Source organism: Musca domestica, unplaced genomic scaffold (genome assembly GCF_030504385.1).
Source record: "Musca domestica strain aabys unplaced genomic scaffold, Musca_domestica.polishedcontigs.V.1.1 2, whole genome shotgun sequence".
NCBI lineage: Eukaryota > Metazoa > Arthropoda > Insecta > Diptera > Muscidae > Musca > Musca domestica.
This window is the reverse complement of record NW_026712249.1, coordinates 31,737,149-31,760,925: the sequence shown is the minus strand read 5'-3', so window position 1 is coordinate 31,760,925 and position 23,777 is coordinate 31,737,149. Positions and strand designations below refer to the sequence as shown.

At 34.9% G+C, this 23,777-nt stretch overlaps 1 protein-coding gene across 1 annotated transcript; it reads left to right on the top strand.

Moving 5' to 3' along the window:
* The first annotated feature begins 4,701 nt into the window (after window positions 1-4,701).
* On the top strand, window positions 4,702-23,400 carry LOC101890640 (cytochrome P450 4g15). The gene is made up of 5 exons (XM_005177736.4): window positions 4,702-5,396; window positions 11,536-11,733; window positions 11,942-12,124; window positions 22,009-22,962; window positions 23,092-23,400. Exons 1-5 carry the CDS (start codon window positions 5,195-5,197, stop codon window positions 23,331-23,333), a joined length of 1,779 nt encoding a protein of 592 aa, XP_005177793.1. The 5' UTR covers window positions 4,702-5,194; the 3' UTR covers window positions 23,334-23,400.
* The last annotated feature ends 377 nt before the right edge of the window (window positions 23,401-23,777 follow it).

Sequence of the window (23,777 nt, the reverse complement as noted above, 5' to 3'; positions counted from 1 at the left end):
ATAAAACACGAAATTAACATCCGATTCCATTCAGACTTGGTACATCTCAATATTTCTATCATTACAGGATCTGCTATAAATGCGGCAGAGATCGGACCATACCTTCTGGTACCTCCCCCACAAAGGGTCAATGTTTTGAATAACAAAAACGTTTATTAAATCCGAAATAAGCATCAGGTTCTCCTTATATTTCACACATTCCATTATTTCTACTAACACAAGATCTGTTGCGAATATGGGATAAATCGGTCCTCTCCTTCCGCTACCTCCCCCACAAAGGGCCAAAATTTTGAATATCCATTTAGCTTATAAAACGATAATTTAACTTCCGATTCCATTCAGACTTGCTACACATCTCAATATTTCCATCAACACAAAAACTGTTATAAAGATGGTAGGGATCGGACCATTTCCCCGGGTACCTCCCACACATAGGGTTCAAGAAATTTGAAAAACAAAACGCTCCAAGAAAGCGAGATAAGCATCCAACTCTCTTCAAATGTCACACATTCAAATATTTTTACTAACGCAAGATCTTTTGTGAAGATGATATATATCTACGAACCCCTTCTGGTACCTCACTCACATTGTTTTGAGAAATATTAATATTCAAAAGAAGAAGAAGTATACAGATATCTTCGAAAAGAAGAGACGTGTAACCTACATTTTTGAAATTTTTGGATGAAGATTTCTTGGAATTCCTTTCGAAATGTGAATAAATATTAAGAAGTATTTTTAATAACCTCCACCATGAAGTTAAGAAATCTATTGAAATATAAGAATCGGAATTAAATATTGCGTTCACTTTCATTTGTGCCAATGAATTCGATTGGTATAATTATCTTAACAATGTCGTAAAGTCAATCGTAACGGTTTCCTGGTTAGTTGCGAGTTTCAAATACCTAAAATGCCCAGAAATACCAGAAATATGTAGAGTTTCGGAGCTCTTTGAGTGCTAAAATAGATAATAAGCCTATACCAGCAGTCTTCTGCCACAAAAGACAGAACCCATTACAGGCTCTGCAATTTTTAATGATTCCCCTGAAAAATGCGACCAAAAAAACTTTTTAATAAAAACAAATTCAACAAATTTTGGTAATTTTCCTTAGACAATCTTTGCTGTGGGAAAACTGAAAATTTTCATCTCAATACAAAAGAAAAATAAAGAAAAGTGTAAACAAAATTATTACAAGTCCACAATAATTGTGATGACAATAAATGCATTTGCATTATCAATCCCATCAGAGTTCGTTGTGTGTGTGTGTGTGTGCGTTTCGTCATACAGCCAGCCGATGTTAAACGAAATCGAATATGTAACTGCTTCTGCTGCTGCAGTTACACAAATACACTTGTGCATGCGGAGGAAAATAACGAATTTGTTCAAATATTCAAAATAAAGTTATGCTACTATCCGCTCTGGCATTGCGGCAGCGAAAAGGCCTACATGTTTGCACAGTGGGGTGGACAACCCAGCAAATACTTGGATGCTGTGTGAGACATATGCACAATTATAAGAAATTTAAAAAAAAAATACCTTCAATACAAGGTGAGATGAAAAAAACTGCAACCAACTTCAGACTGCTGTCATTTCAAAGCCTCTCGTCCGACAGCTGTTAAAATTATTCCAGTAGCACCTCATTATATTGTTTACAAGCGTACAAAAGCATTTTTGAGAATTTTCCAAAAAACAATTTCTCGATGTAATTCAAACGTAGTAGCTGGAAAACCACAAGTGGCATTTAAATGTGAATAAATGTTTTGTGTCTCGTACCATCGCCCGTTACCGTTACCGTGATACTGGTAGCGTAGCCCGACGTCAAGGAAGTGGACGGAAGGAAACAGCAACATCAGCAGAAATGGTTCGAAAAGTAAAGAAGCGACTTGATCGAAATCCGCGTCGCAGTGGTCGAAATATGCTCGTGTGCTGAACATACCGCAATATTCCATTCGGCAAATATTAAAAAATGAGCTCGGGGTAAAGCCATTGAAATTCCAAAAAGTGCAAGAACTTACACCACAACAGAAAGAAAATAGACTCAAAAGATCTAAAGAGTTGCTCTGTTGACCGAAAGTGGTGAATTGCCGAATTTGTTTTTTTTGTTTCGATGAGAAAACATTCGTTGTCCAGCAGTTTGTAAACAAACAAAATGATCGTGTTCACTTGTCAAAGAGGTCAGCTGAAATGTGCACCTTCGGTTGGCCACCAAAACTCAAGCGCCGGCCATGGTCATGGTGTGGGCCTCTATAACAGCCGATTGTCGCTCTCCACTCGTATTAATCGACCATGGCATCAGAATAAATGCCGAATATTATCGCGAAAATATTCTGAAGGATGTACTAAGGCCTTGGGCCCGCAAACATTTTGGCCGCAGAACTTGGACATTCCAACAGGATTCAGCACCAGCGCACTCAGCGCGCGCCACCCAAGAATGGTTACAAAATGAGGTACCTCGTTTCATTTCCAGCGCACAATGGCCACCAAAATCTCCGGATACCAATCCGTTGGACTATTGTGTCTGGAGTATTTTGGAAAACAAGGTTGGGGGATGTACTAAGGCCTTGGGCACGCAAACATTTTGGCCGCAGACCTTGGACATTCCAACAGGACTCAGCACCAGCGCACTCAGCTCGCGCCACCCAAGAGTGGTTACAAAATGAGGTACCTCGTTTCATTTCCAGCGCACAATGGCCACCAAAATCTCCGGATACCAATCGGAAGGACTATTGTGTCTGGAGTATTTTGAAAAGCAAGGTTGGCACTAAAAAATACCAAAGTGTCGATCACCCCAAATAAGCGCTTCGCCGGCTATGGGCCAAAATACCGCAGAGCAACATTTGGGCATCGTGTGATGGTTTTATTGGCCGTTCGAAGGGCAAAAAATTTGATGCTATTTCCGACATTTTTAGCTTTCATTCAATAAAATTTAAAAAAAATGTAAAAATTACTTCCACCATAGTATGGAGGGTATATTAAGTTTGTCATTCCGTTTGTAACACCTCGAAATATACAATTTAGACCCCACAAAGTATATATATATTCTTGATCAGCATAAAATTCTATGTCGATTTATCAATGTCCGTCCGTCTGTCCGTCTGTGGAAATCACTCTAGCTTCCGAACGAAATGAAGTAGGTTGATAAAATTTTACTCAAATGTGTACTATGTCTGCAGAATTTTTGGCATTGAAAATGGGCCATATAGGTCCAGGTCTTCGGATAGGCCCCATATAACTGTACCTCCCGATATTCGGTATTTTGATGATTTTAGCTACATGATTTACCGGAATTGTTTCAAATTTGGTATTTAAAGTTTTTAATAGATACTACAGCACAATGTCCACTACAGTGGGCAATGTAGTCCCACGTTTTCGTATAGCCCCCATGTAACGGTACCCCCCAATATTCAGTATTTTGATGATTTTAGCGACATTATTTACCGGAACTATTTCAAATTTAGTATTTGAAGTTCGTAATGGATGCTACAGCCTATCACAGAAAATTGTCTGTGCAGGACCACGCCTTCGTATAGCCCCCATATAACGGTACCTCCGATCTTTGGTATTTTCATGATTTTAGCGAACCTATTTACCGGAATTGTTTCAAATTTCGCATTTGAAGTTCGTAATTAATACTACAGCCTATGACAGAAAATTGTCTGTGCAGGTCCACGTCTTCGTATAGCCCCCATATAACGGTACACCCCGATATTCGGTATTTTGATGATTTTAGCGACATTATTTATCGGAATTGTTTCAAATTTCGCAGACAAAAAATTTTCTGTGCAGATCCACGTTTTATAACCACCATGGTACCTCCCTATATTCGACGATTTTGACGATTTTAGCAACATTATAAACAGATTTTTTTCAAGTTTCGCATTTGAATATTGTGATATAAGTTGCCTTGTGACAAAAGTTGCCTATGTAGGTCCACGTCGCCATATAGACTCTAATATACGGCTACATGATTTTAACAGAATTTTGAAATCCCTTTATTTATTATTATTATTATTATTATTTTTTTTTTTTTGAAAATTGTTAAATTCGTACCAAATGGTGGAGGGTATTCAAAGTTCGGCCTGGCCGAACTTACAGCTTTTTTACTTGTTTTTATCTCGCCCTGTATGTGGTGTAGGGTATAAAAAAGAACCAAAACACCCCTGTGTTAACTTGCTTCAGGATTAACATTTTTTAAAGATATTCCTCAATTTTATCGGCAAATGCATGGATTCCAAGGAATCTTAATCCGAAAATTTCTAAAAGTGTAGAAGAGAAGGAACTTGCGTTCTCTATTTAGGTTACTTTGCGAAGTAAATTTACAAACCCCGAAACATGTGTCTTCTTTTTTTGTTGGCTCTACTTTCATATTCTTCTGGATTTTCCCCGTAATTATTGAAATTTTTTTCGCGCAGGGCTACACATTTAACAAAGTTTTGAAAATAAATTAAATTTTTTCCACAATGTTCCCCAGGATCCCAAAAATACCAAAATCCTTCTCACACTCAAACCATTTACATTGCTTTTACCCATTGTGCACAATGCGTCTCCAAAAACCCGATTGCCACACGAATTGTTCGTTGTATGCCTGTATGGCACATTTTCAATGAGTAAATGTGAGGAATGGCAGCAGCATTAGCAACCTGAAAGCAAAACGAACCCGGGACTAGGTAACTTGGGCCGCAACCGCAAGCTATAAAAGTAAGCAACACTTTGTGGCATAATTCACAGTTATACGCGGACGCGCTTTTCTAACTCAACGGACGGTTGCGGGAGTAAAATTTCGAAACGCTGCGAAAAAAAATTCCAAATACCCCTACACAATCATCCCATCACAAAACACAAGAAATCTGAAAAAGTGTACTAGAAAAAATATCACACAAAAAATTTGTCTGCTCGGTTTAAGAAAGAAAAAAAAAACAGATCTTACTTAATTGCTTGCTTGCTTTAATGAATGAACTAAACTGAAAACCGCCTCAACTAAATAAGTGGATAAACAGAGACAAATTACGTTTCCTTTTCATTATTTTTCATTGTTGTTGCTGTTGTTGTTTTTTTTTCGTTCTTCGTTTTCATTTCAAAGAAAATATCTAATTTAAATAATCAAAAAGAATAACGAAACCAAAAAAAAAAAAAACGGAAACGGTTCTCGAGGCCATTGTCGCGCATTAGAACGGCGAAAAAGCCAAGTAAAACAAAATGACTCTGGAAGTGCTCAAAGATCCTCAACTGATATCACCCGCAAGCGTCTTTTGTTTTTTGCTATTGCCGCTGCTAACGCTATGGTTTACCTATTGGCGTTTATCCCGCCGCCATCTGTACGAACTGGCCGAGAAGCTGCCGGGACCCAAAGGATTACCCGTTGTGGGACATTTATTTGATGTCGTCGGACCAGCATCATGTAGGTGTCGATCTATGTTTTTTGTGTGTGTGTTTTTAGTTGTGATTTCGAAAAGGATTTTTAAAAAATTTCAAATAATTTAGAGGGAAAAATACTTTAAAACCATGGATCCATAAAAATACATTTCGCATCGAAATAATTGTGGAAATCACAAAAAACATTTGTTATAAAAAATAAAAAACAATAATTTGAAAAACATTCTTAAGTGGTGATTAAAAAAATATCGATAAAAACGAATTAAAGAGACCAAATAAGTTAACAACATTTTTGAATAAAAAAAGTGAAAATCATTCACAATAATGTAATTTTATTAATAATAGTGATTAACATTCCTTGGAAACCCCCTAACCTCCGATCGCTCTTGGAAACTGAGTAACAGCAGGATGTACTAAGGTCTTGGGCACGCAAAACAAAAAAAAATATTTTATGTGACAACGCAATTTTAAAATTCTACACGCATTGCATTATAAAGATGTACAGTTAAATGAAATCCTGCAAAAGGGGTTTCCGATCCGAGAACAACAGTTATACAAATTAGAAGGCATCAGTCGTCAGTGACTATTTCTAAAATTACATGACTATTTGCCTAAATGTCCTTGACAAAAAGTAATAAAAATTTCGCAATCTTTTGACAGAGTCCGATCCGTAAAGCCCTCAAAATATGTCGCAAGGCCAAAAAAAAAAACGATAAATAAAAAACCCACAATTTAAGAATAGGAAATTTTTAAAAAACTAATTTGACATTTTTTGTCAGACATTTAATGTTTATCTTAAAAATCTGCTATTTTGAAATATTAAAAATGTTTCATAAATACAATCTTCTTTCATGAACATCCACGAATCTAAAAAAAATCTATGGTTTTCGTCCTTTATCCTTCAGATTTTAAAATATACATGATGTTCTTACCTGAAATATTTTCAGAAAAAAATTCAAATCAGCGGTTTCATTTTTTTAAACCACGATTTTCTCCTTGAATTTGTTTTTCATATCCAAAATTTCCCCCAAAAAATATTTTCCACAAATGCTCGCTTTTTACAGGGTGAGATAAAAAAAAACTGCAACAAGATCAAACGCTATATTTTTACATTTTTTTTTAATTTTATCGAATGAAAGCAAAAAATGTCGGAAATAGATAGAAAATTTGTTCGAATGGATCACCTTCGGCACGAATTATGACCAATGAAACCGCCACACGTTGCCCGAATGTTGCTCTGCGGTATTTAGGTCCATTACCGGCGAAGCGCTTTCTTGAGGTGATCGACACTTTGGTATTTTCTATTGCAAACCTTGCTTTTCAAAATACTCCAGACACAATAGTCCAACGGATTGGTATCCGGAGATTTTGGTGGCCATTGTGTGCTGGAAATGAAACCTCATTCTTGGGAGGCGCGTGCTGAGTCCTGTTGGAATATTCACACGTTGTCCGAATGTTGCTCTGCGGTATTTTTGTCCATTCCCGTCGAAGCGCTTGCTTGAGGTGATCGATACTTTGGACTTTTTTATTGCCAACCTTGCTTTTCAAAATACTCCAGACCCAATAGTCCAACGGATTGGTATCCGGAGATTTTGGTGGCCATTGTGCGTTGGAAATGAAACCTCATTCTTGGGAGGCGCGTGCTGAGTCCTGTTGGAATGTCCACACGTTGTCCGAATGTTGCTCTGCGGTATTTTTGTCCATTCCCGGCGAAGCGCTTGCTTGAGGTGATCGATACTTTGGATTTTTTTATTGCCAACCTTGCTTTTCAAAATACTCCGTGCCCAAGGCTTTAATACACCCTCCAGAATATTTTCGCAATAATATTCGGTCTTTATTCTGATGCCACGGTCCATTAATACGAGCGGAGATCGACCATCGGCTGTTATGGCGGCCCACACCATCACCATGGCCGGCGCTTGAGTTCTGGTGGCCAACCGAAGGTGCACATTTTCAGCTGATCTCTTTGGCAAGTAAACACGTTCATTTTGTTTGTTTACAAACTGCTGGATAACGTATGTTTTCTCATCGGAGAACACCAAATTCGTCAGTTCACCTCTTTCGACCAAGCAAAGCAACTCTTTTGCTGTTTTGAGTCTATTTTCTTTCTGTTGCGGTGTAAGTTCTTGCACTTTTTGGAATTTCAATGGTTTTACCCCGAGTTCACTTTTCAATATTTGCCGAATGAAATATTGCGATATGTTCAGATCACGAGCCATTGATCGGTTTCGATCAAGTCGCTTCTTTACTTTTCAAATCATTTCTGCTGATGTTGCTGTTTTTTTCCGTCCACTTCCTTGATGTCGGGATACGCCACCAGTATCACGATAATACTAAAGACATTAAAGATTTATTCACATTTAAATGCTGAAGTGATCTAATGATAGCCACTTGTGGTTTTCCAGCCAAATATGAAGAAATCGCACTATCACGAATAACTTTTTTTCTTAAATTCTCACCAAAATGCTTTGGTACGCTTGTAAACAATATAATGAGCTGTCACTAAAATAATTTTAACAGCTGTCGGACGAGTGGCTTAGAAATGACAGCAGTCTGAAATTGGTTGTAGTTTTTTCACCTATATCTGCACTGATTTTCACCTAATTTGACAGACTTTGTTCTCGACTGAATTTGGTCGTATATGCCAAAATCCATTCAACTCGGACTTATAATAAGCATCTTGCGCACAATAAACTTTAAATCGGGATTAAGTTACGTTTTCAATCACGATCAAATTTGACAAAGGTATTTCGGAGCTGTATTTGATATCTTATGCCCAATATCGTTGTTATGGATTGCATATTAAGGCTGTGGAGGACTAAAATAACAATTTGGATAAACAATATATATATGGGAGCTAAGCTATATCTGAACCGATTTTCACAAAATTGTACATATTGGCTTCTAAACTCAATATGGTCGCATGTGCCAAATGTCATCATATTTGGGCTAATATTACACATTTAAAGTACAGTTTATATATTATATATAATATATTTATGGAAGCTATATCTAAACGTTTACCGATTATCACCAATTACAATAGGATTCGTCCATGGGCCAAATAAATGATTTGTGAGACTTATACTTTGTTTACAAAAATACGTGGATGGACGGACGGACATAAATGGACTCAGAGTGTGATTCTATGCAGATCATCATGAGGAATCACTTCCTTTTACATGTTACCAAAAAAGGTTCAAAAACATAAGATAATTACTTCTGGACCTCCTGCGAAAATATAACATTTTATACTTAGTTGATACAAACCAATTTAAAACAAATCATTGCTCTAATTTTTATGAATAGACAATGAAGAATATTAAAAATATGTATATCCATTTAAAAGTTAATGTTTTTAAAGATAGTGTCATTTATGCAGATTTTTTCTATTTTAGTTGGATGAATTAAATCCTCTTTTATAGACATGTCTTCTTGTATTCACATTAAAAATTATCAAAAAAAAAAAAAAAAAACATTTCAGTTCACTGAACTTTAATAACAATCAATCAATTATTAGTTATTTTTAATGTTGTTTGTGTTTCATATGTTATATTTATGAGCAAGCCCTGTAAGACAACGACAGTCAAAGAACTTTAACTAAGCTTTAAAACACACATTTGTTGTGCTTATTTTATTGTAAACAATATTTATAAATAAAAAACTAATTAATAATAATTATTTATTTTCACCCATCATTGATGGCATGGAATGCAGATGTTTTATTAAAACATCAAATAAAGGACATTCCCATGATTAATTTTTTAAATTAGTTTAAACATTTAATTTTGGTAATTTGCACAGCAATGCACTCGTTGTAAAACCGGTTTTTAATATGAACCGTCATTTATTTATGGTATTTACGTTTCGAAATAAGAAAATAATAACAAGCATGAAATCATGATGTTTCACATTGTAACAATGCGTAACAAAGAATTTTGAAAGATTTGCTAAAAAAAAAATTACACCTTTGAAATAAATGTGGTGTAAAATGTATAGTTTTTAAAATCTTGTTTTAAATCTAACTCCAATGATTTTAAAGAGCATTAGCAACAAGTAAAAAGGCTGTAAGTTCGGCCGGGCCGAACTTTGAATATCCTCCACCATTTGGAACGAATTTTGCAAATTTTCACAAAAAATAAAATCCGTTAAAAATTCTGTTAAATTTTTAAAAGTATTAAATGTAGCCATCATATTAGGGTCTACTAAACGACGACGTGGACCTGCATAGGCAATTTTTGTCATAAGTCATTAAAATATTCAAATGCGAAACTTGAAAAAAATTCGATGAATAATGTAGATAAAATCATCAATATAGGAAGGTACTATTTATTATAGGAGGGCTTTACCAAAATGTGGAGCTGCACAGACACTTTTCTGATTTAGTCTGCAGTATCGATTACGAACTTCAAATACCAAATTTCAAATAATTCCGATGAATAATGCCGCTAAAATCATCAAAATACCGAATATAGGAAGATGCCGTTATATGGGGGCTAAAATCATCAAAATACCGAATATAGGAAGGTACCGTTATATGGGCTATACCAAAATGTGGAGCTGCACAAACAATTTTTTGTCATAGGCTGTAGTATTCATTACGAACTTCAAATACCAAATTTGAAACAAACCGGTAAATAATGTCGCTAAAACCATTAAAATACCGATTATCGGGAGGTACCGTTATATGGGGACAATTTTCTGTCTTAGGCTGTAGTATCCATTACGAACTTCAAATACCAAATTTGAAATAATTCTGGGGAATGATGTCGCTAAAATCATCAAAATACCGAATATCGGGAGGTACTGTTATATTGGGGCTATATGAAGACGTGGAACTACACAAACAATTTTCTGTCTTAGGCTGTAGTATCTATTACGAACTTCAAATACCAAATTTGAAACAATTCCAGGGAATGATGTCGCTAAAAACATCAAAATATCCATGTATTTTTGTAAACAAAGTACAGTTCGCATTTATTGCCCTATCCAGATGAAATTTTGCACAAATCATTTGTTTGGCCCAAGGACGAACCCTATTGAAATTGGAGATAATCGGTCAAAATCTAGGTATAGCTCTCATATATATCTTCGTCCGATTTGCCTTTTAGTGGCCACTAAACGTGTAATAATAGCCCGAATAGTATGGAATGTTGCACATACAACCAAATTAGGCCTGAAAATAAGTATGCCAAATTTGATCGAAATCTGTTCAGATATTGGTATAGCTCCCATATATATTGTTCATCCGATTTGTTATTTTTGTCCCCCCGCAGCCGTAATATGCATTCTCTAACAACAATATTTGGGGAAATATATCAAATACAGCTCAATAATACATTTGCTAAATTTTATCGAGATCGGTTCAGATTTGGATGTAGCTCCCACATATAAATTCGTCCGATTTACCTTTTATTGTGCACCAAACGTGTAATATTTGTCTAAATGGGATGGAATTTGGTACTTACGACCGAATTGAAAGTAGAAGCTAGTATGTCAAATTTGGTGAAGATCGATTCAGATATAGCTATAGCTCCCATATATATTGTTCATCCGATTTGTTATATTTGTTACCCACAGCCGTGATATGCACTCCGTAACAACGATATTCTGGGAAATATATGAAATATAGCTCAGAAATATCTTTGCCAAATTTTATAAAGATCGGTTCCGATTTGGATATAGCTCCCATATATATATTTATCCGATTTCAAATTAATTGTGCACCAAATGGGCAATACAAGTCCGAATTTAAAAGATACAAATGATACGGCATATTTAGTCTTTTGAACTTTAAATTATAATCATAGCGTGTGTGATTGAATTCTCCCATAAAATTTTTTTATTGTTATGCGGAGCTCTACTAAATTAGCAAAGTGGTGTAGGGTATCATAAAGTCGGCCCGCCCGACTTTAAGACTTTCTTTACTGGTATTTTTTTGTCCAGGTGAGTTATAGGGCGATTACTTGAGCTATACTTAAAAAATCTATATCGATTGGATTGAAAAGTGTGACGTATTCCTTTTTTTTTCAAATAGTTGTTTTTTAATTAATTTTTTACCTAGTATTTATTCGGCAACCGTATTGTAGCTATTCAAGATCGTTAAACAGTTTTACCTCTCATTTTCTTAAAAAAAACTATGTTAACATTTATTTTTATTACAGCGGTTTTCAGGACTGTTATACGGAAAAGTTCCGAATTTCCCTATGTATGCAAAATGTGGATTGGGCCCAAGCTGGTGGTATTCATCTATGATCCAAAGGATGTTGAAATACTACTCAGCAGTCAGGTGTACATTGACAAGGCGTCAGAATATAAATTCTTTAAGCCGTGGCTCGGTGATGGTCTCTTGATTAGTACAGGTGAGTAAAAATATCATCAGAGTATTCCTTTCTCTCTTCTCGTTTCTAATGAAAACTAGTCTCCACAAAAGAGAGAAATTCTTTCATTCTTCTTTTTCTATCTCTAATAACAATACAATACGATAAAAATATCTACTGCCTTCTTTTTATTCCTATCATTGTTGCCACAGCTAATTGAATTTTTATTCTAATTCTAATTGAAACACAGGTCATAAATGGCGTTCACACCGCAAGTTGATTGCACCCACATTCCATTTGAACGTTCTGAAGAGTTTCATTGATCTATTCAATGAAAATTCACGCAATGTGGTCCGCAAACTTCAGTCGGAGGGTGGCAAAACGTTCGACTGTCACGACTACATGAGTGAGGCCACCGTCGAGATTCTATTGGGTAAGTAGCAGTAAGGTACTAGACAAAATCTACTCACACGACATTTTTGTCGTTTATAGGAATTCTTGTTGGTTTTTGTGAATAGAGAGCTCCTCTTCCATTGTTGTGTGTGGCCATCCATCCATCCATGGCGGTTATGGCAAATATTAATAGCGTTATTATTAATATTGGTTGGACAATAGACAGTCATATTTTATGGGTTATTGTGACAATTATATGTACATCGAATTTGCATATTAACACTCTTATGACCGGGGATCATTTAAATAATATGTGTAGCGAGAGAGAGAAAGAGAGCGAAAAATGACGTAAAGTGAGGTTATGTTTGAATCTTTTAAGCAAATATTGGCAAAAAAAAAAAGTTAAGAATTTTAAAAATTGGAAAAATTACAGAAACTTTCTCCAGAAATTGAAAATATTTAAATTTTTATTTTTTATACCCTACAACACTATGTGTTGAATCTCCCTATCTCGCCGAGCTAAGTCAATATAGCTATGTATGTCCGTCCGTCCGTCTGGCACGATCCTCACGAAATTTTGCATAGAGGTAGTTTTATGGTCGGAATAGAAGCATATTGGGGATGATCGCAAAATATTATATTATTTATTTTATGCATTTATTTTATGACAAATAATTTAGTAGAATATTTTGACTTGGTACGATCCCGTTTAAGGAGAGTTTTGAAATTAAAAAAAGTAATTTGAAAAATTTGTTGAAAAAAGGACCAAAAAGACCCTTTCGGTGACACGCTTGAGGGTTAAAGTTGTTAACCAAATAATCCATATATTGTTGTCAGTAATTTTTACGAAGACACCATATACTTTAAATCTAAGGAATCTTAATCCGAAAAATTAAAGAAACGTCTTTTATGCATTTATTTTATGACAAATAATTTAGTAGAATATTTTGACTTGGAAAGATCCCGTTTAAGGAGATTTTTGAAATTAAAAAAAAAGAAATTTTAAAAATTCGTTGAAAAAAGGACCAAAAAGACCCTTTTGGTGACACGCTTGAGGGTTAAAGTTGTTAACCAAATAGTCCATATATTACTGTCAGTAATTTTGCCGAAGACACCATATACTTTAAATGAAAGGAATCCAAGGAATCTTAATCCGAACATTTCAAGAAACTCCAAAGGATGGTAACTTATCCCCTTGCCAGGATTAACAAGCAAAAAAAGCAACTAAGTTTGTCCTGGCCGAACTTTTAATACCCTCCACCATTTGGAAGGAACTGGAAAACTTTAAAAAAAGTTCGTCGAAAAATGCATTTCCAATGAAAAGACTGATCTGTTCAAAATTTTAGCTTCCTATCTTAATTCGTTTTGATTCTAGCGTGATTACAACAGACAGCGGATGGGCACGGCTAAATCGTGTTAGAATTTTACGCTGATCAAATATATACAGGGTGAGATGAAAAAACTGCAACCAACTTCAGACTGCTGTCAGACTGCCTCTCGTTCGACAGCAGTTAAAATTATTCCAGTGACAGCTCATTATATTGTTTACAAGCATACAAAAGCACTTTGGTGAGAATTTCCCAGAAAAAAAGTTATTCGTGATGGAATTCAAGCGTGGTAGTGTTATTTCTTTATATTTGGTTGGAAAACCACAAGTGGCTATCGTTAGAGCACACCAGAATTTAAATGTGAATTAATCTTTCGTGTCTCGTATCATCGCTCGTTACCGTGATTCTAGTAGGGTAGCCCGACGTCAAGAAAGTGGACGGAAGAATACAGCAACATCAGCATAAATGGTTCGAAAAGTAATGAAGCGACTAGATCGAAACCCACGTCGCAGTGGCCGAAAAATGACTCGTGAGCTGAACATATTGCAATATTCAATTCGACAAATATTGAAAAATAAGCTCGGAGTAAAGCCATTGAAATTCCAAAAAGTGGAAGAACTTACACCGCAACAGAAAGAAAATAGACTCAAAAGAGCTTAAGAGTTGCTTCGCTTGGCCGAAAGTGGTGAAATGCCGAATTTGGTTTTCTCCGATGAGAAAACATTCGTTGTCCAGCAGTTTGTATACAAACAATAAAATGACCGTGTTTACTTGCCAAAGAGGTCAGCTGAAAATGTGCACCTTCGGTTGGCCACCAGAACTCAAGCGCCGGCCATTTTGAAGGTGTGGGCAGCCATAACAGCCGATTGTCGATATCCGCTCGTATTAATCGACTGTGGCATCAGAAAAAATGCCTATTCTGGAGGGTGTATTAAAGCCTTGGGCACGCAAACATTTTGGCCGCAGACCTTGGACATTCCAACAGGACTCAGCACCATCGCATTTAGCACGCGCCACCACAATGATCACCAAAATCTCCGGATACCAAACCGTTGGACTATTATGTCTGGAGTATTTTAGAAAGCAAGCTTGGCACTAAAAAACACCAAAGTGTCGATCACCTCAAGCAAGCGCTTCGCCAGGAATGAGCCAAAATACCGCAGAGCAACATTCGGGCAGCGTATGACGGTTTCATCGGCCGTTTGAAGGCCATAATTCGTGCCAAAGATGACCAATTCGAACAAATCTAAACTTATTCTAAAATTTGATGCTATTTCCGACATCTTTTGCTTTCATTCAATAAATTTAAAAAAAAATTAATATTATGTCTTTTTTACAGTTTTTTCATCTCACCCTGTATATACTCTGTTGGTTCTAAATTTAGTTTTTTGATGGAATACAAACTGAATGACGAATTTATATAGTATAAATAATAATAATAAATAGTATATTCCGTCCAACACAGAAACAACACCCTAATTTAATGTAAATTGCCTACCTCTATTCTTTTGAATTCAACCAAAGGACGGACATTTCCACATTGATCAATTAGTTACAAGGGAAATTAAAACATCTTTCTCCCCTAACCACTGACGAATAAAAAATAACTTTCAAGTTAAAATGAATCTTAAAATATCCTCCCCGCCTTCAGCAAATGATTTTTGACAAATTTCAAAACCAGTCGCTATCAAATTTATATTAAATAAACAAACGTATCTCTATTATGTAATAGCAAATCGTGCATTTATGTGTGTGTGTGTGTGTGTGTCTACAGTATTTGCTTAACCTGGTGTCCCAATTGCATGGCTAGTTGCATGACTGCGAATGGCTTTTCATTTCTTTGGCCTAAAAGCATATTTATTGTGGTGGCTACACACAAAAAAAAAGTGGTTGTTGATAGATGCAAAAACCAAAATATTTCGAGGAAGATGATTTCTGGTTAAAAAAAACGGACTTTAACCGTTATAAATGGCCAAATACTAATTTCAACAAATGACCCGATGAAAGCAAAAAAAAATATCATTTATTTTTCTAAGTGCAGTAAAAACTAATCAAACAACTGGCTACATTCACCCTCCTCGTGGATGACTGTGACGATTGATGATAGCGATGTGGAGAAAAATGCATGAAAACAAACCAGAAATAATGCAACCGTAAAGCCCAACATTTACTCAGCCATTTGGCCATTCACGCGACCAAGTTGAAGTAAGTCAAACTGTGGTTAGCTGCATTGCGAATTGCTTTCAAATGAAAAGAAAATTTTTAAACACAACACCGGCAAAAGCGTTTGCACTTTTTGTAATGACGTCGCTGACGTCCTCCGTTGAGAAACACTGGCACTTTTCACAGAGGCTAAAACCTCCACAGATTTGAGATGAATGAATGCTGTTGCCGGTGGTAGTGGTGGGGATGGTCCAAAGAAAAATGCCAAGAAAGATGTTGAGAAACTGGCAAAAGAATTAATGGCTGTTGGCTTAGTTGCATTTCGCCAAAGTTATTTTAGCAAAACAAAAAGATACTCTAACAACGTCGTCTATCCAGACTTTCGAGTTATGCAATGGACACGAACAATTGTTGGTTGTTAAGTAGTCAGCTGGCTGGTTGGTCCGATGGATGTTGGATGTGTTGTATTGCACTGTTAGGTGGCATTAATCCATAATAAAGCCACACAATAGCTGACGAAATAGTAAAAGTGTGAATGGACAACAGGAGGAGGCGTTTCTGCCAGTGATTATGGGTCAATAGTGTTATAATGACAATGGAAAAGTTTTTCGGCCAATTGATTCGAAGTATTGAAAACTTGCATCTATAAAAGAGGTATAAGAAAATTAAAAGATCTTCTTTATACATATTATGAAACAATATTGAAATACATTTTATAAGAAGTGAGATCCTAAAAGAATGCCCAATATTTTGTAAGATTATCAACAGATCCTCTATAACAAGATAAACAGATCTTTTAAAAAATGTTCTAAAAAAACAATTTAAATTCTATAAGGATATGGATGTTTATAGAATTTTATACAGATCCACAACTCTTCTATTAAATTAATAGAAATAAGATCAAGAAAGAAAGATAGAAAGATCAACAAATCTTCTAAAAAAACATTTTTTGAGGAGTCATGGATCTGATTTGATTCAGAATATTTAAAAATTGTAGCTATAAAAAGAGGATTAACTGATATTCTAAAAAAATTCCGAATATCCACAGATTTCTATAAATTCAGATCCCAAAAGATCACCAACTCATATCCTATAAGGATGTCAACATATCTTCTATATGAAGTTTAATAAATCTTCTAATAAAAGATCAATATAAAGTCTATAAAAATATGAATAGATGTTATGATCATAGAACTGATAGATCAATAGGAATTCGATAAGACCCACAAATCGTTGATGAGAAGAGCAAGAAAATTTCAGAAAAAAACATTTTTAAAAAAAGTCATAGGTCTGAAGAACAACTTATGTTCTATTTAAATATCAACTGATGCTCTGGATGAAGATTCTCATTTCTTCTATAAGAGATTCACAGATTTCAAAAACATCATCCCAACACCAGTTGGTGTTCCTTCAATGTTCTGATGCTCACTCGTTTTATTATTTATTTATTCACTTGACTCTGACTGTCCCTGGAAACCGTTATTGTTAAATATTTTCACTTCCCCATTTGTAATATTTTAAAATTCATTGTACAATTTACATTTGACCCTATTTGTCAATCAACGATTTAAAACACTTGAACATTTCTTTTATTACCTCATTATCAATAGAAAAATATATGTTAATGACATTGTCCAATCGATTTTGGCAACATTTCACTAAATTGTGAATTATTTATGTTTTCAAACGCATTGGCTACTATCCAAGCAATGTTATCGAACATTGGACATTTAGACAATTATTGTCATATTTATGACCAGCATTGTTTGCAAAAATAAACATTGTCTTTACAACTGTATAGGCAATCATATGCAAATTGTTGGCAATTTGATTTTGCACACACAATAAATCGATGAGGTTGGACATGACCCAAACAAAGCTATTACAGCTAAGCAATTGGGTTAATTGATATTACAAACAAACTTAGGTTTGTTTGAACTAAAAATATTTTATTTCATTCACTGTACTTTTAAACTTAAAATACATTCAGTCTTTAAGTTTTGTTTACTACAAAGAATTTTGAAAACTCAAAAGTTATTGAAAACCAGAGCATGCATACCATGTCACTGTCTCCAACGATCTATACGAAGCTGAATTTATAATATTTTATATAACGCCCCTTGTGGCTTTTCTCGGGTTCGAAATCGTTAAAAATTATAACAAATTACCACGAAAATATACCTAAGTTTAGGGTTTAAAATGCGAACGTCAAAAGTGTCATCGAAAAATACGGTTTAAATGAAAAACAGTATAGGGGAGCTGTATGAAGACGAGGAGGACAATTCCGTTGAACAATGTCGCTAATATCAACAAAATGTCGAAAAAAGGGAGTTACCGTTATATGTGGAATATAGGAAGACAATTATCTGTCATAGGTCGAAGCATCCATTACGAACTTGAATATGAAATTTGAAACAATTCCGGTGAATAGCGTCGCTAAAATCATTAAAATACCGAATATCGGGAGGTATTGTTATATGGTGTCTATACCAAGACGTGGGCCTGCATAAGAAATATTTTGTCATGCGAACTTTAAATACGAAATTTAAAACAATGCCGGTCTATAATATCTATAATATCATAAAACAAGTAAAAAACATTAAGTTCGGCCGGGCCAAACTTTTAATACCCTTCACCTTAGGGTAAAAGAAACATTAGAAGAAATGTGGCAAAAACCATGAAATTACCGAATATCGGGAGGTACCGTTATATGGGGGCTATACCAAAACGTGGAACTATAATTACAATGTTTCGCTACACGAACTAGGACCCATTATGACCCACAAATACCAATTTTTAGACAAATCAGTGAAAAAATGTGGCAAAAACCATAAAAATACCGAATATCGGGATGTACCGTTATATGGGGGCTATATCAAATCATGGACCCATGCATGCAATGTTTCGCCACCGGAGCTGGAACCCATTATGACCAACAAATACCAATTTTCAGACAAATCCGTGAAAAAAGGTTGCAAAAATCATCAAATTACCGAATATCGGGAGGTACCGTTATATGGGGGCTATACCAAATCATGGACCCATACATGCAATGTTTCGCCACCGGATCTGGAAACCATTATGACCCACAAATACCAATTTTTAGACAAATTCGTGAAAAAATGTGGCAAAAAAACTAAAATACCGAATATCGGGAGGTACATTTATATGGGGGCTATACCACAACGTGGACCTATACATGCAATGTTTTGCCACACGCTCAGGGACCCGTTATGACCAACAAATACCAATTTCCAGACAAATCCGTGAAAAAATGTGGCATAAATCATCAAAATACCGAATATCGGGAGGTACCGTTATATGGGGACTATACCAGAACGTGGACCGGTATATCTCATTTTCAATACTAACCATCCTAGACACAATGCAAATAGCTCTACGTCAAATAATGTGAGCTGTATCGTGATTTCAACAGACAGACAGATGGAACCACAGACGTTAAATCGACTTAGAATTTTATGCTGATTATGAATATATATACTTTATGGGGTCTAAGACGAATATTTAAGGATGTTACAAACGGAATGACAAAGTTAATATACCCTCCTTTCCAAGGTGAGGGTATTAATTTCGAATATTGGGTGGTACCGTTATTTAGGGTCTATTCGAAGACCCATAAGCAATTTTTTGTCATAGATTGTAGTACCCATTAGGACCTTCAAATGCGAAATTTAAAACAATTCCGTTGAAAAATTTCATTAATATCATCAGAATACCGAAAAAGGAATGGATCCTCCCTTTTTCAGTATTCTATATTCGGTATATGTGTACGAGTGTACGAAGACGTATTTTTGTCATTGGGTGAAGCATCCATTACGATCTTCCAATACGAAATTCGAAACATTTCCGGTCTATAAAAGCATCAAAATATCGAATATTGAGACGTACCGTTGTATTGGGTCATACGAAAACGTGGACATGACATGAACATGATTCATTTACGAACTTAACCTGTCCACTTGCATAATACACATGTGTGCAAAATTTTAGACTTCTATCTCAATTTGTTGAAAAGAATTGCGTGATTACGACAGACAGAGTGAAGGGCAACGCTAAATCGACTTGGAATTTTACGCTGGTCAACAATATATAATCTTTGTCGGATCTGATATAAGTATTTCGAGGAGTTACTTACAGAATATCGGTATACAAATAAAGTGGGCGATATCTTTATGTGGGGGAAATACCATAACGTGAACCTAAATGTACAGTATTCAGCTACAGGAGCTTGTGTTTTAATTTCCTTGAAAATGTGGCTAAAATGAACAAAATATTAAGTGTCCGCAGGTACCGTGATATAGGATGGTAAGGTAAAACGTAATCCTAAATATACCATTTTCGGACACAGGAGGTAGAACTTATTATAATCTTTAAGTTCCGACTTTAAACTGAAATCATCAAAATACCGAATATCGGAAGAAACCGGTGCTAGAAACCATAACGAGCTATAAATACCAAATTCTAAACTGATCCTATAAAAATATGCATGTAGAATATAGAAAGGTACGGTTATGTGGGGCTATGTAGTAATTTAAGTATTCTTAGTTTCTTTGGTTTCATTTCTATTGAGCTGGCGATGTTTTAAATGTGTTTTGAAAACTCCCGGTGAGATAAAATATCTGGAGATATTCCAGACAAAAACCAAGTAAACATACGAGGATTGGTGACTTTCTTCGAAATCTTATTCCATAATAAACATAGCCATTTTTTCCATTACTAAATAAATGTTGTTCTTATAAAAACAACAATAATGCGATTAAACTTGGGGCCAAATTTTCACATTCGATATAGAAAAAATTGCAATCAAAAGATAAATGAAAATTTTGTGTCTAAATTTCTCATTCTATATCTAGCAGCATGATACAATTGATAGAAGGTAGCAGTAAATCAAGCTAAGTGTCAAATGGGATAAGATGTTTTGCTATGTAATTCCTCCTTTTTTACTTCACAAATTGCTTACTTTGGTAGCAGTAAAAAAGCGACTCGTCATTTTCTTGAATCTATACGGTTTTGTTCAAAATTCTTGTATTTTTGGCTCTTCCTTATAATAATGTACCAAAATCTATTAGTTTCTATCCAAATTTATAATTTAATTAAGATTACTTTCACATTTTAAGATTTTTTTCGATCGAAATTTGTTCAGTATCGAATACGAGAATTTGTTTACTATTTTATAACAACTAAATATTTTTGGAATTTCAAAAGGAACTAAAAACATAGGATTCATTTCAATACAAAGTTGTAGAATAATGGTCGTTTTAAATGCGTACTTACTGATTACCGGAAATTGCAGGTGTAATGTCCAAAAGCTTCACATCATTTTTTTTTTATTCATTACGATTGCAAGAGTGAATCTTTCCATATTTAATAATATCCAAACGCTAACAACATGTTACCATTAGTCATCCTTTTCATATGTTATAAAACTAAAATAAAACCAGAAAACATGAAGAAAACCTGAAAATTTTTTCCTGTTACAAGAAAATATATAACTTACAGGTGGGGGGAACAAAGTCCATTGCAATGACATGCCCAAATGATACTGTCTGCAGTGATGCAAGACTATTGATTTTTCTTTTTGTCTGGAAAATCACCATTTGTGTTTTCTGGAATTTGGAAAAAAGAAAAAATTAACAATTACAAATATAAATATGTGTGCATGTACTCTTCCTAATGAAAGAGGGTATTTTATACTTTTTTGAGTTCAACTTATTGATAAGGATGGAGGTATTGGTAGTGTAATTAATATTTTAGATCCCTTGAACTTTCTAAATTATATACAATGTAAACGGAATGTTAGAAAGCATTAAGGAAGTAATGATTTATTGGGGACATAGTACATTAAACAAATTTGGTAGACTGACTAAATTTTATTTATTTTTTTTTTTTTCGAGTGTGACCAACTTTTGCCTATTTTGTGCTTATATTTAAAGTGTGGGTACGTCAGCGGCTTGAAGTCTTCGCAGAAGCCAGACGATGACTTAAGCCATTCAAAAAAGCGACTTGTGTTCTCGCCTTTGTTGTTTTGAAAAAATGAGGAAAAAATCAAAATCAATGATTGGAAGAAAAGTTCATTGCTCGACACGATTTGAAAATTTGAAAATTTTTGTCTTTGAATTGAAATATTAAACAGCTTGGATAACATTTAAAAAAGAAAATCCGGACATTTAATTCATCTATAGCGTTTTTAATTTATTTTAAAAATTAGGAGAACTATTAAATAAAAGGAGACAAGTTCTTGCATCTAATTTTGAATAAATCTGACGGTAATAGCCTCACGTCTGTATTTCAGTAGTTTTACGAACCTAATTTACCTCCATAATGTACCATGAATATATCTATCCCATCTTATTTTTATTATTATTACTTTTCTTATTTTATACAAATTCCAATTTTTGTTTTTATTTCCCAGAAACGGCAATGGGAGTGTCGAGAAAGACTCAGGACAAATCAGGTTATGAATATGCTCTGGCAGTTATGAAAATGTGTGATATTCTTCATCTGAGACATCGTAGCCTCTTTCTGAGAAGTGAATTTTTATTTTCCCTAACCAAATACTATAGGGAACAAGGAAAACTTTTGGATATTATCCATGGCCTTACAAAGAAGGTAATCAAATATAAGAAGGAAGCATTCAAAAGAGGCACTCGCGGCTCACTGGCCAAATATGAATGGACTGAAAATGGTGAATTAATAACGGAAAGTCTAAACTCCAATGGCAACGTGGGAGGCAGTGATGAGAAAAACGAAAAAGTCACAACCGTGGAGGGACTGTCCTTTGGCCAGGCAGAAGGTTTGAAAGATGATTTGGATGTTGATGACAACAATGTGGGCGAAAAGAAACGTTTGGCCTTTTTGGACTTGCTCTTGGAGAGTGCACAAAATGGTGCCACCATTACGGACACGGAAATTAAAGAACAAGTCGATACAATTATGTTTGAAGGGCATGATACAACCGCTGCTGGATCTTCGTTTTTCCTCTCTTTGATGGGTATACATCAGGGTATCCAGGATCGTGTTATCGAAGAGTTGGATGAAATTTTCCAAGGCTCCGATAGAAATTGTACATTCCAAGATACATTGGAAATGAAGTATTTGGAAAGATGTTTAATGGAAACGCTGAGAATGTATCCACCGGTACCGTTGATAGCTCGGGAACTGCAAGAGGATTTAAAATTGGCCTCCAACGGTTATGTCATACCCCGGGGAGCCACCATCACAGTGGCTACCATTAAACTACATCGCAATCCTTTGGTCTACAAGAATCCGAATATTTTTGATCCTGATAACTTTTTGCCTGAACGTCAAGCCAATCGTCATTACTATGCCTTCGTGCCGTTCTCAGCTGGTCCAAGGAGTTGTGTGGGTGAGTGTTGTTTGAATTTTTATTAAATTCATTTTTACACAGTTTTCTTTATAATTATTTTTAATATTTATTTATTTTTGGTTAATATTTTTAATTATATTTTTTAAAATTGTTTCGTCTGTTTTTTAGGTCGCAAATATGCCATGTTGAAATTGAAAATCCTCCTCTCCACGATTCTACGAAACTATCGCGTCTATTCTGATTTAACTGAAGAAGATTTCCGGTTGCAAGCTGATATAATTTTAAAACGCGAAGAAGGATTCCGTGTTCGCTTGGCACCACGCAAACCCCAGAACTTTAAGAAATCCACACAGACTAACGGCTCACCGGGAACAACAAATACTACAGTAGGCCCGACACCAGCAATTTAGAGTTATAATCACTGTAATTTTCTTTGTCCGTATACTTTTTTTTATAAATATTTCATTATGAAAATAATATTATTTTTATTTTTTTATTTTAATACTTAATAATTGTTTGTTTGTGAACCAACCATTGATTCCTTTATAATAGTTAAGAAATGGTCCAATTGTGGGTAATTTTCGTCATAAATAAAATCTACGATCTTTTGAGAAAATGGAAATGTATTTTTTTTGTTAGTCTAATATTAAATATTTTGTATTAAATGTAAGAAATTTTCTGAATAAAAATATAAATATAATTATAAAAAAAAAGCTTTTGAATTTTTTTATGTTTATTAAGCAAATTTGAAAATTTTGGCTTGTGGAAGATCGCTACATTAGTGGAAAACAGTATTTACGTTGGTGAATAAAATTATCCACGTTAGGGGATGGATAAAGAAATTTCAGATAAAA

Excerpts from the sequence above, each read along its gene's own strand:
- LOC101890640 (XM_005177736.4), top strand. The coding sequence starts at position 5,195 with ATGACTCTGGAAGTGCTCAAAGATCCTCAACTGATATCACCCGCAAGC. Across the intron at positions 5,397-11,535 it reads TGTCGTCGGACCAGCATCAT|CGGTTTTCAGGACTGTTATA; the intron begins GTAGGTGTCGAT and ends TTTTTATTACAG. Across the intron at positions 12,125-22,008 it reads CACCGTCGAGATTCTATTGG|AAACGGCAATGGGAGTGTCG; the intron begins GTAAGTAGCAGT and ends TTTATTTCCCAG.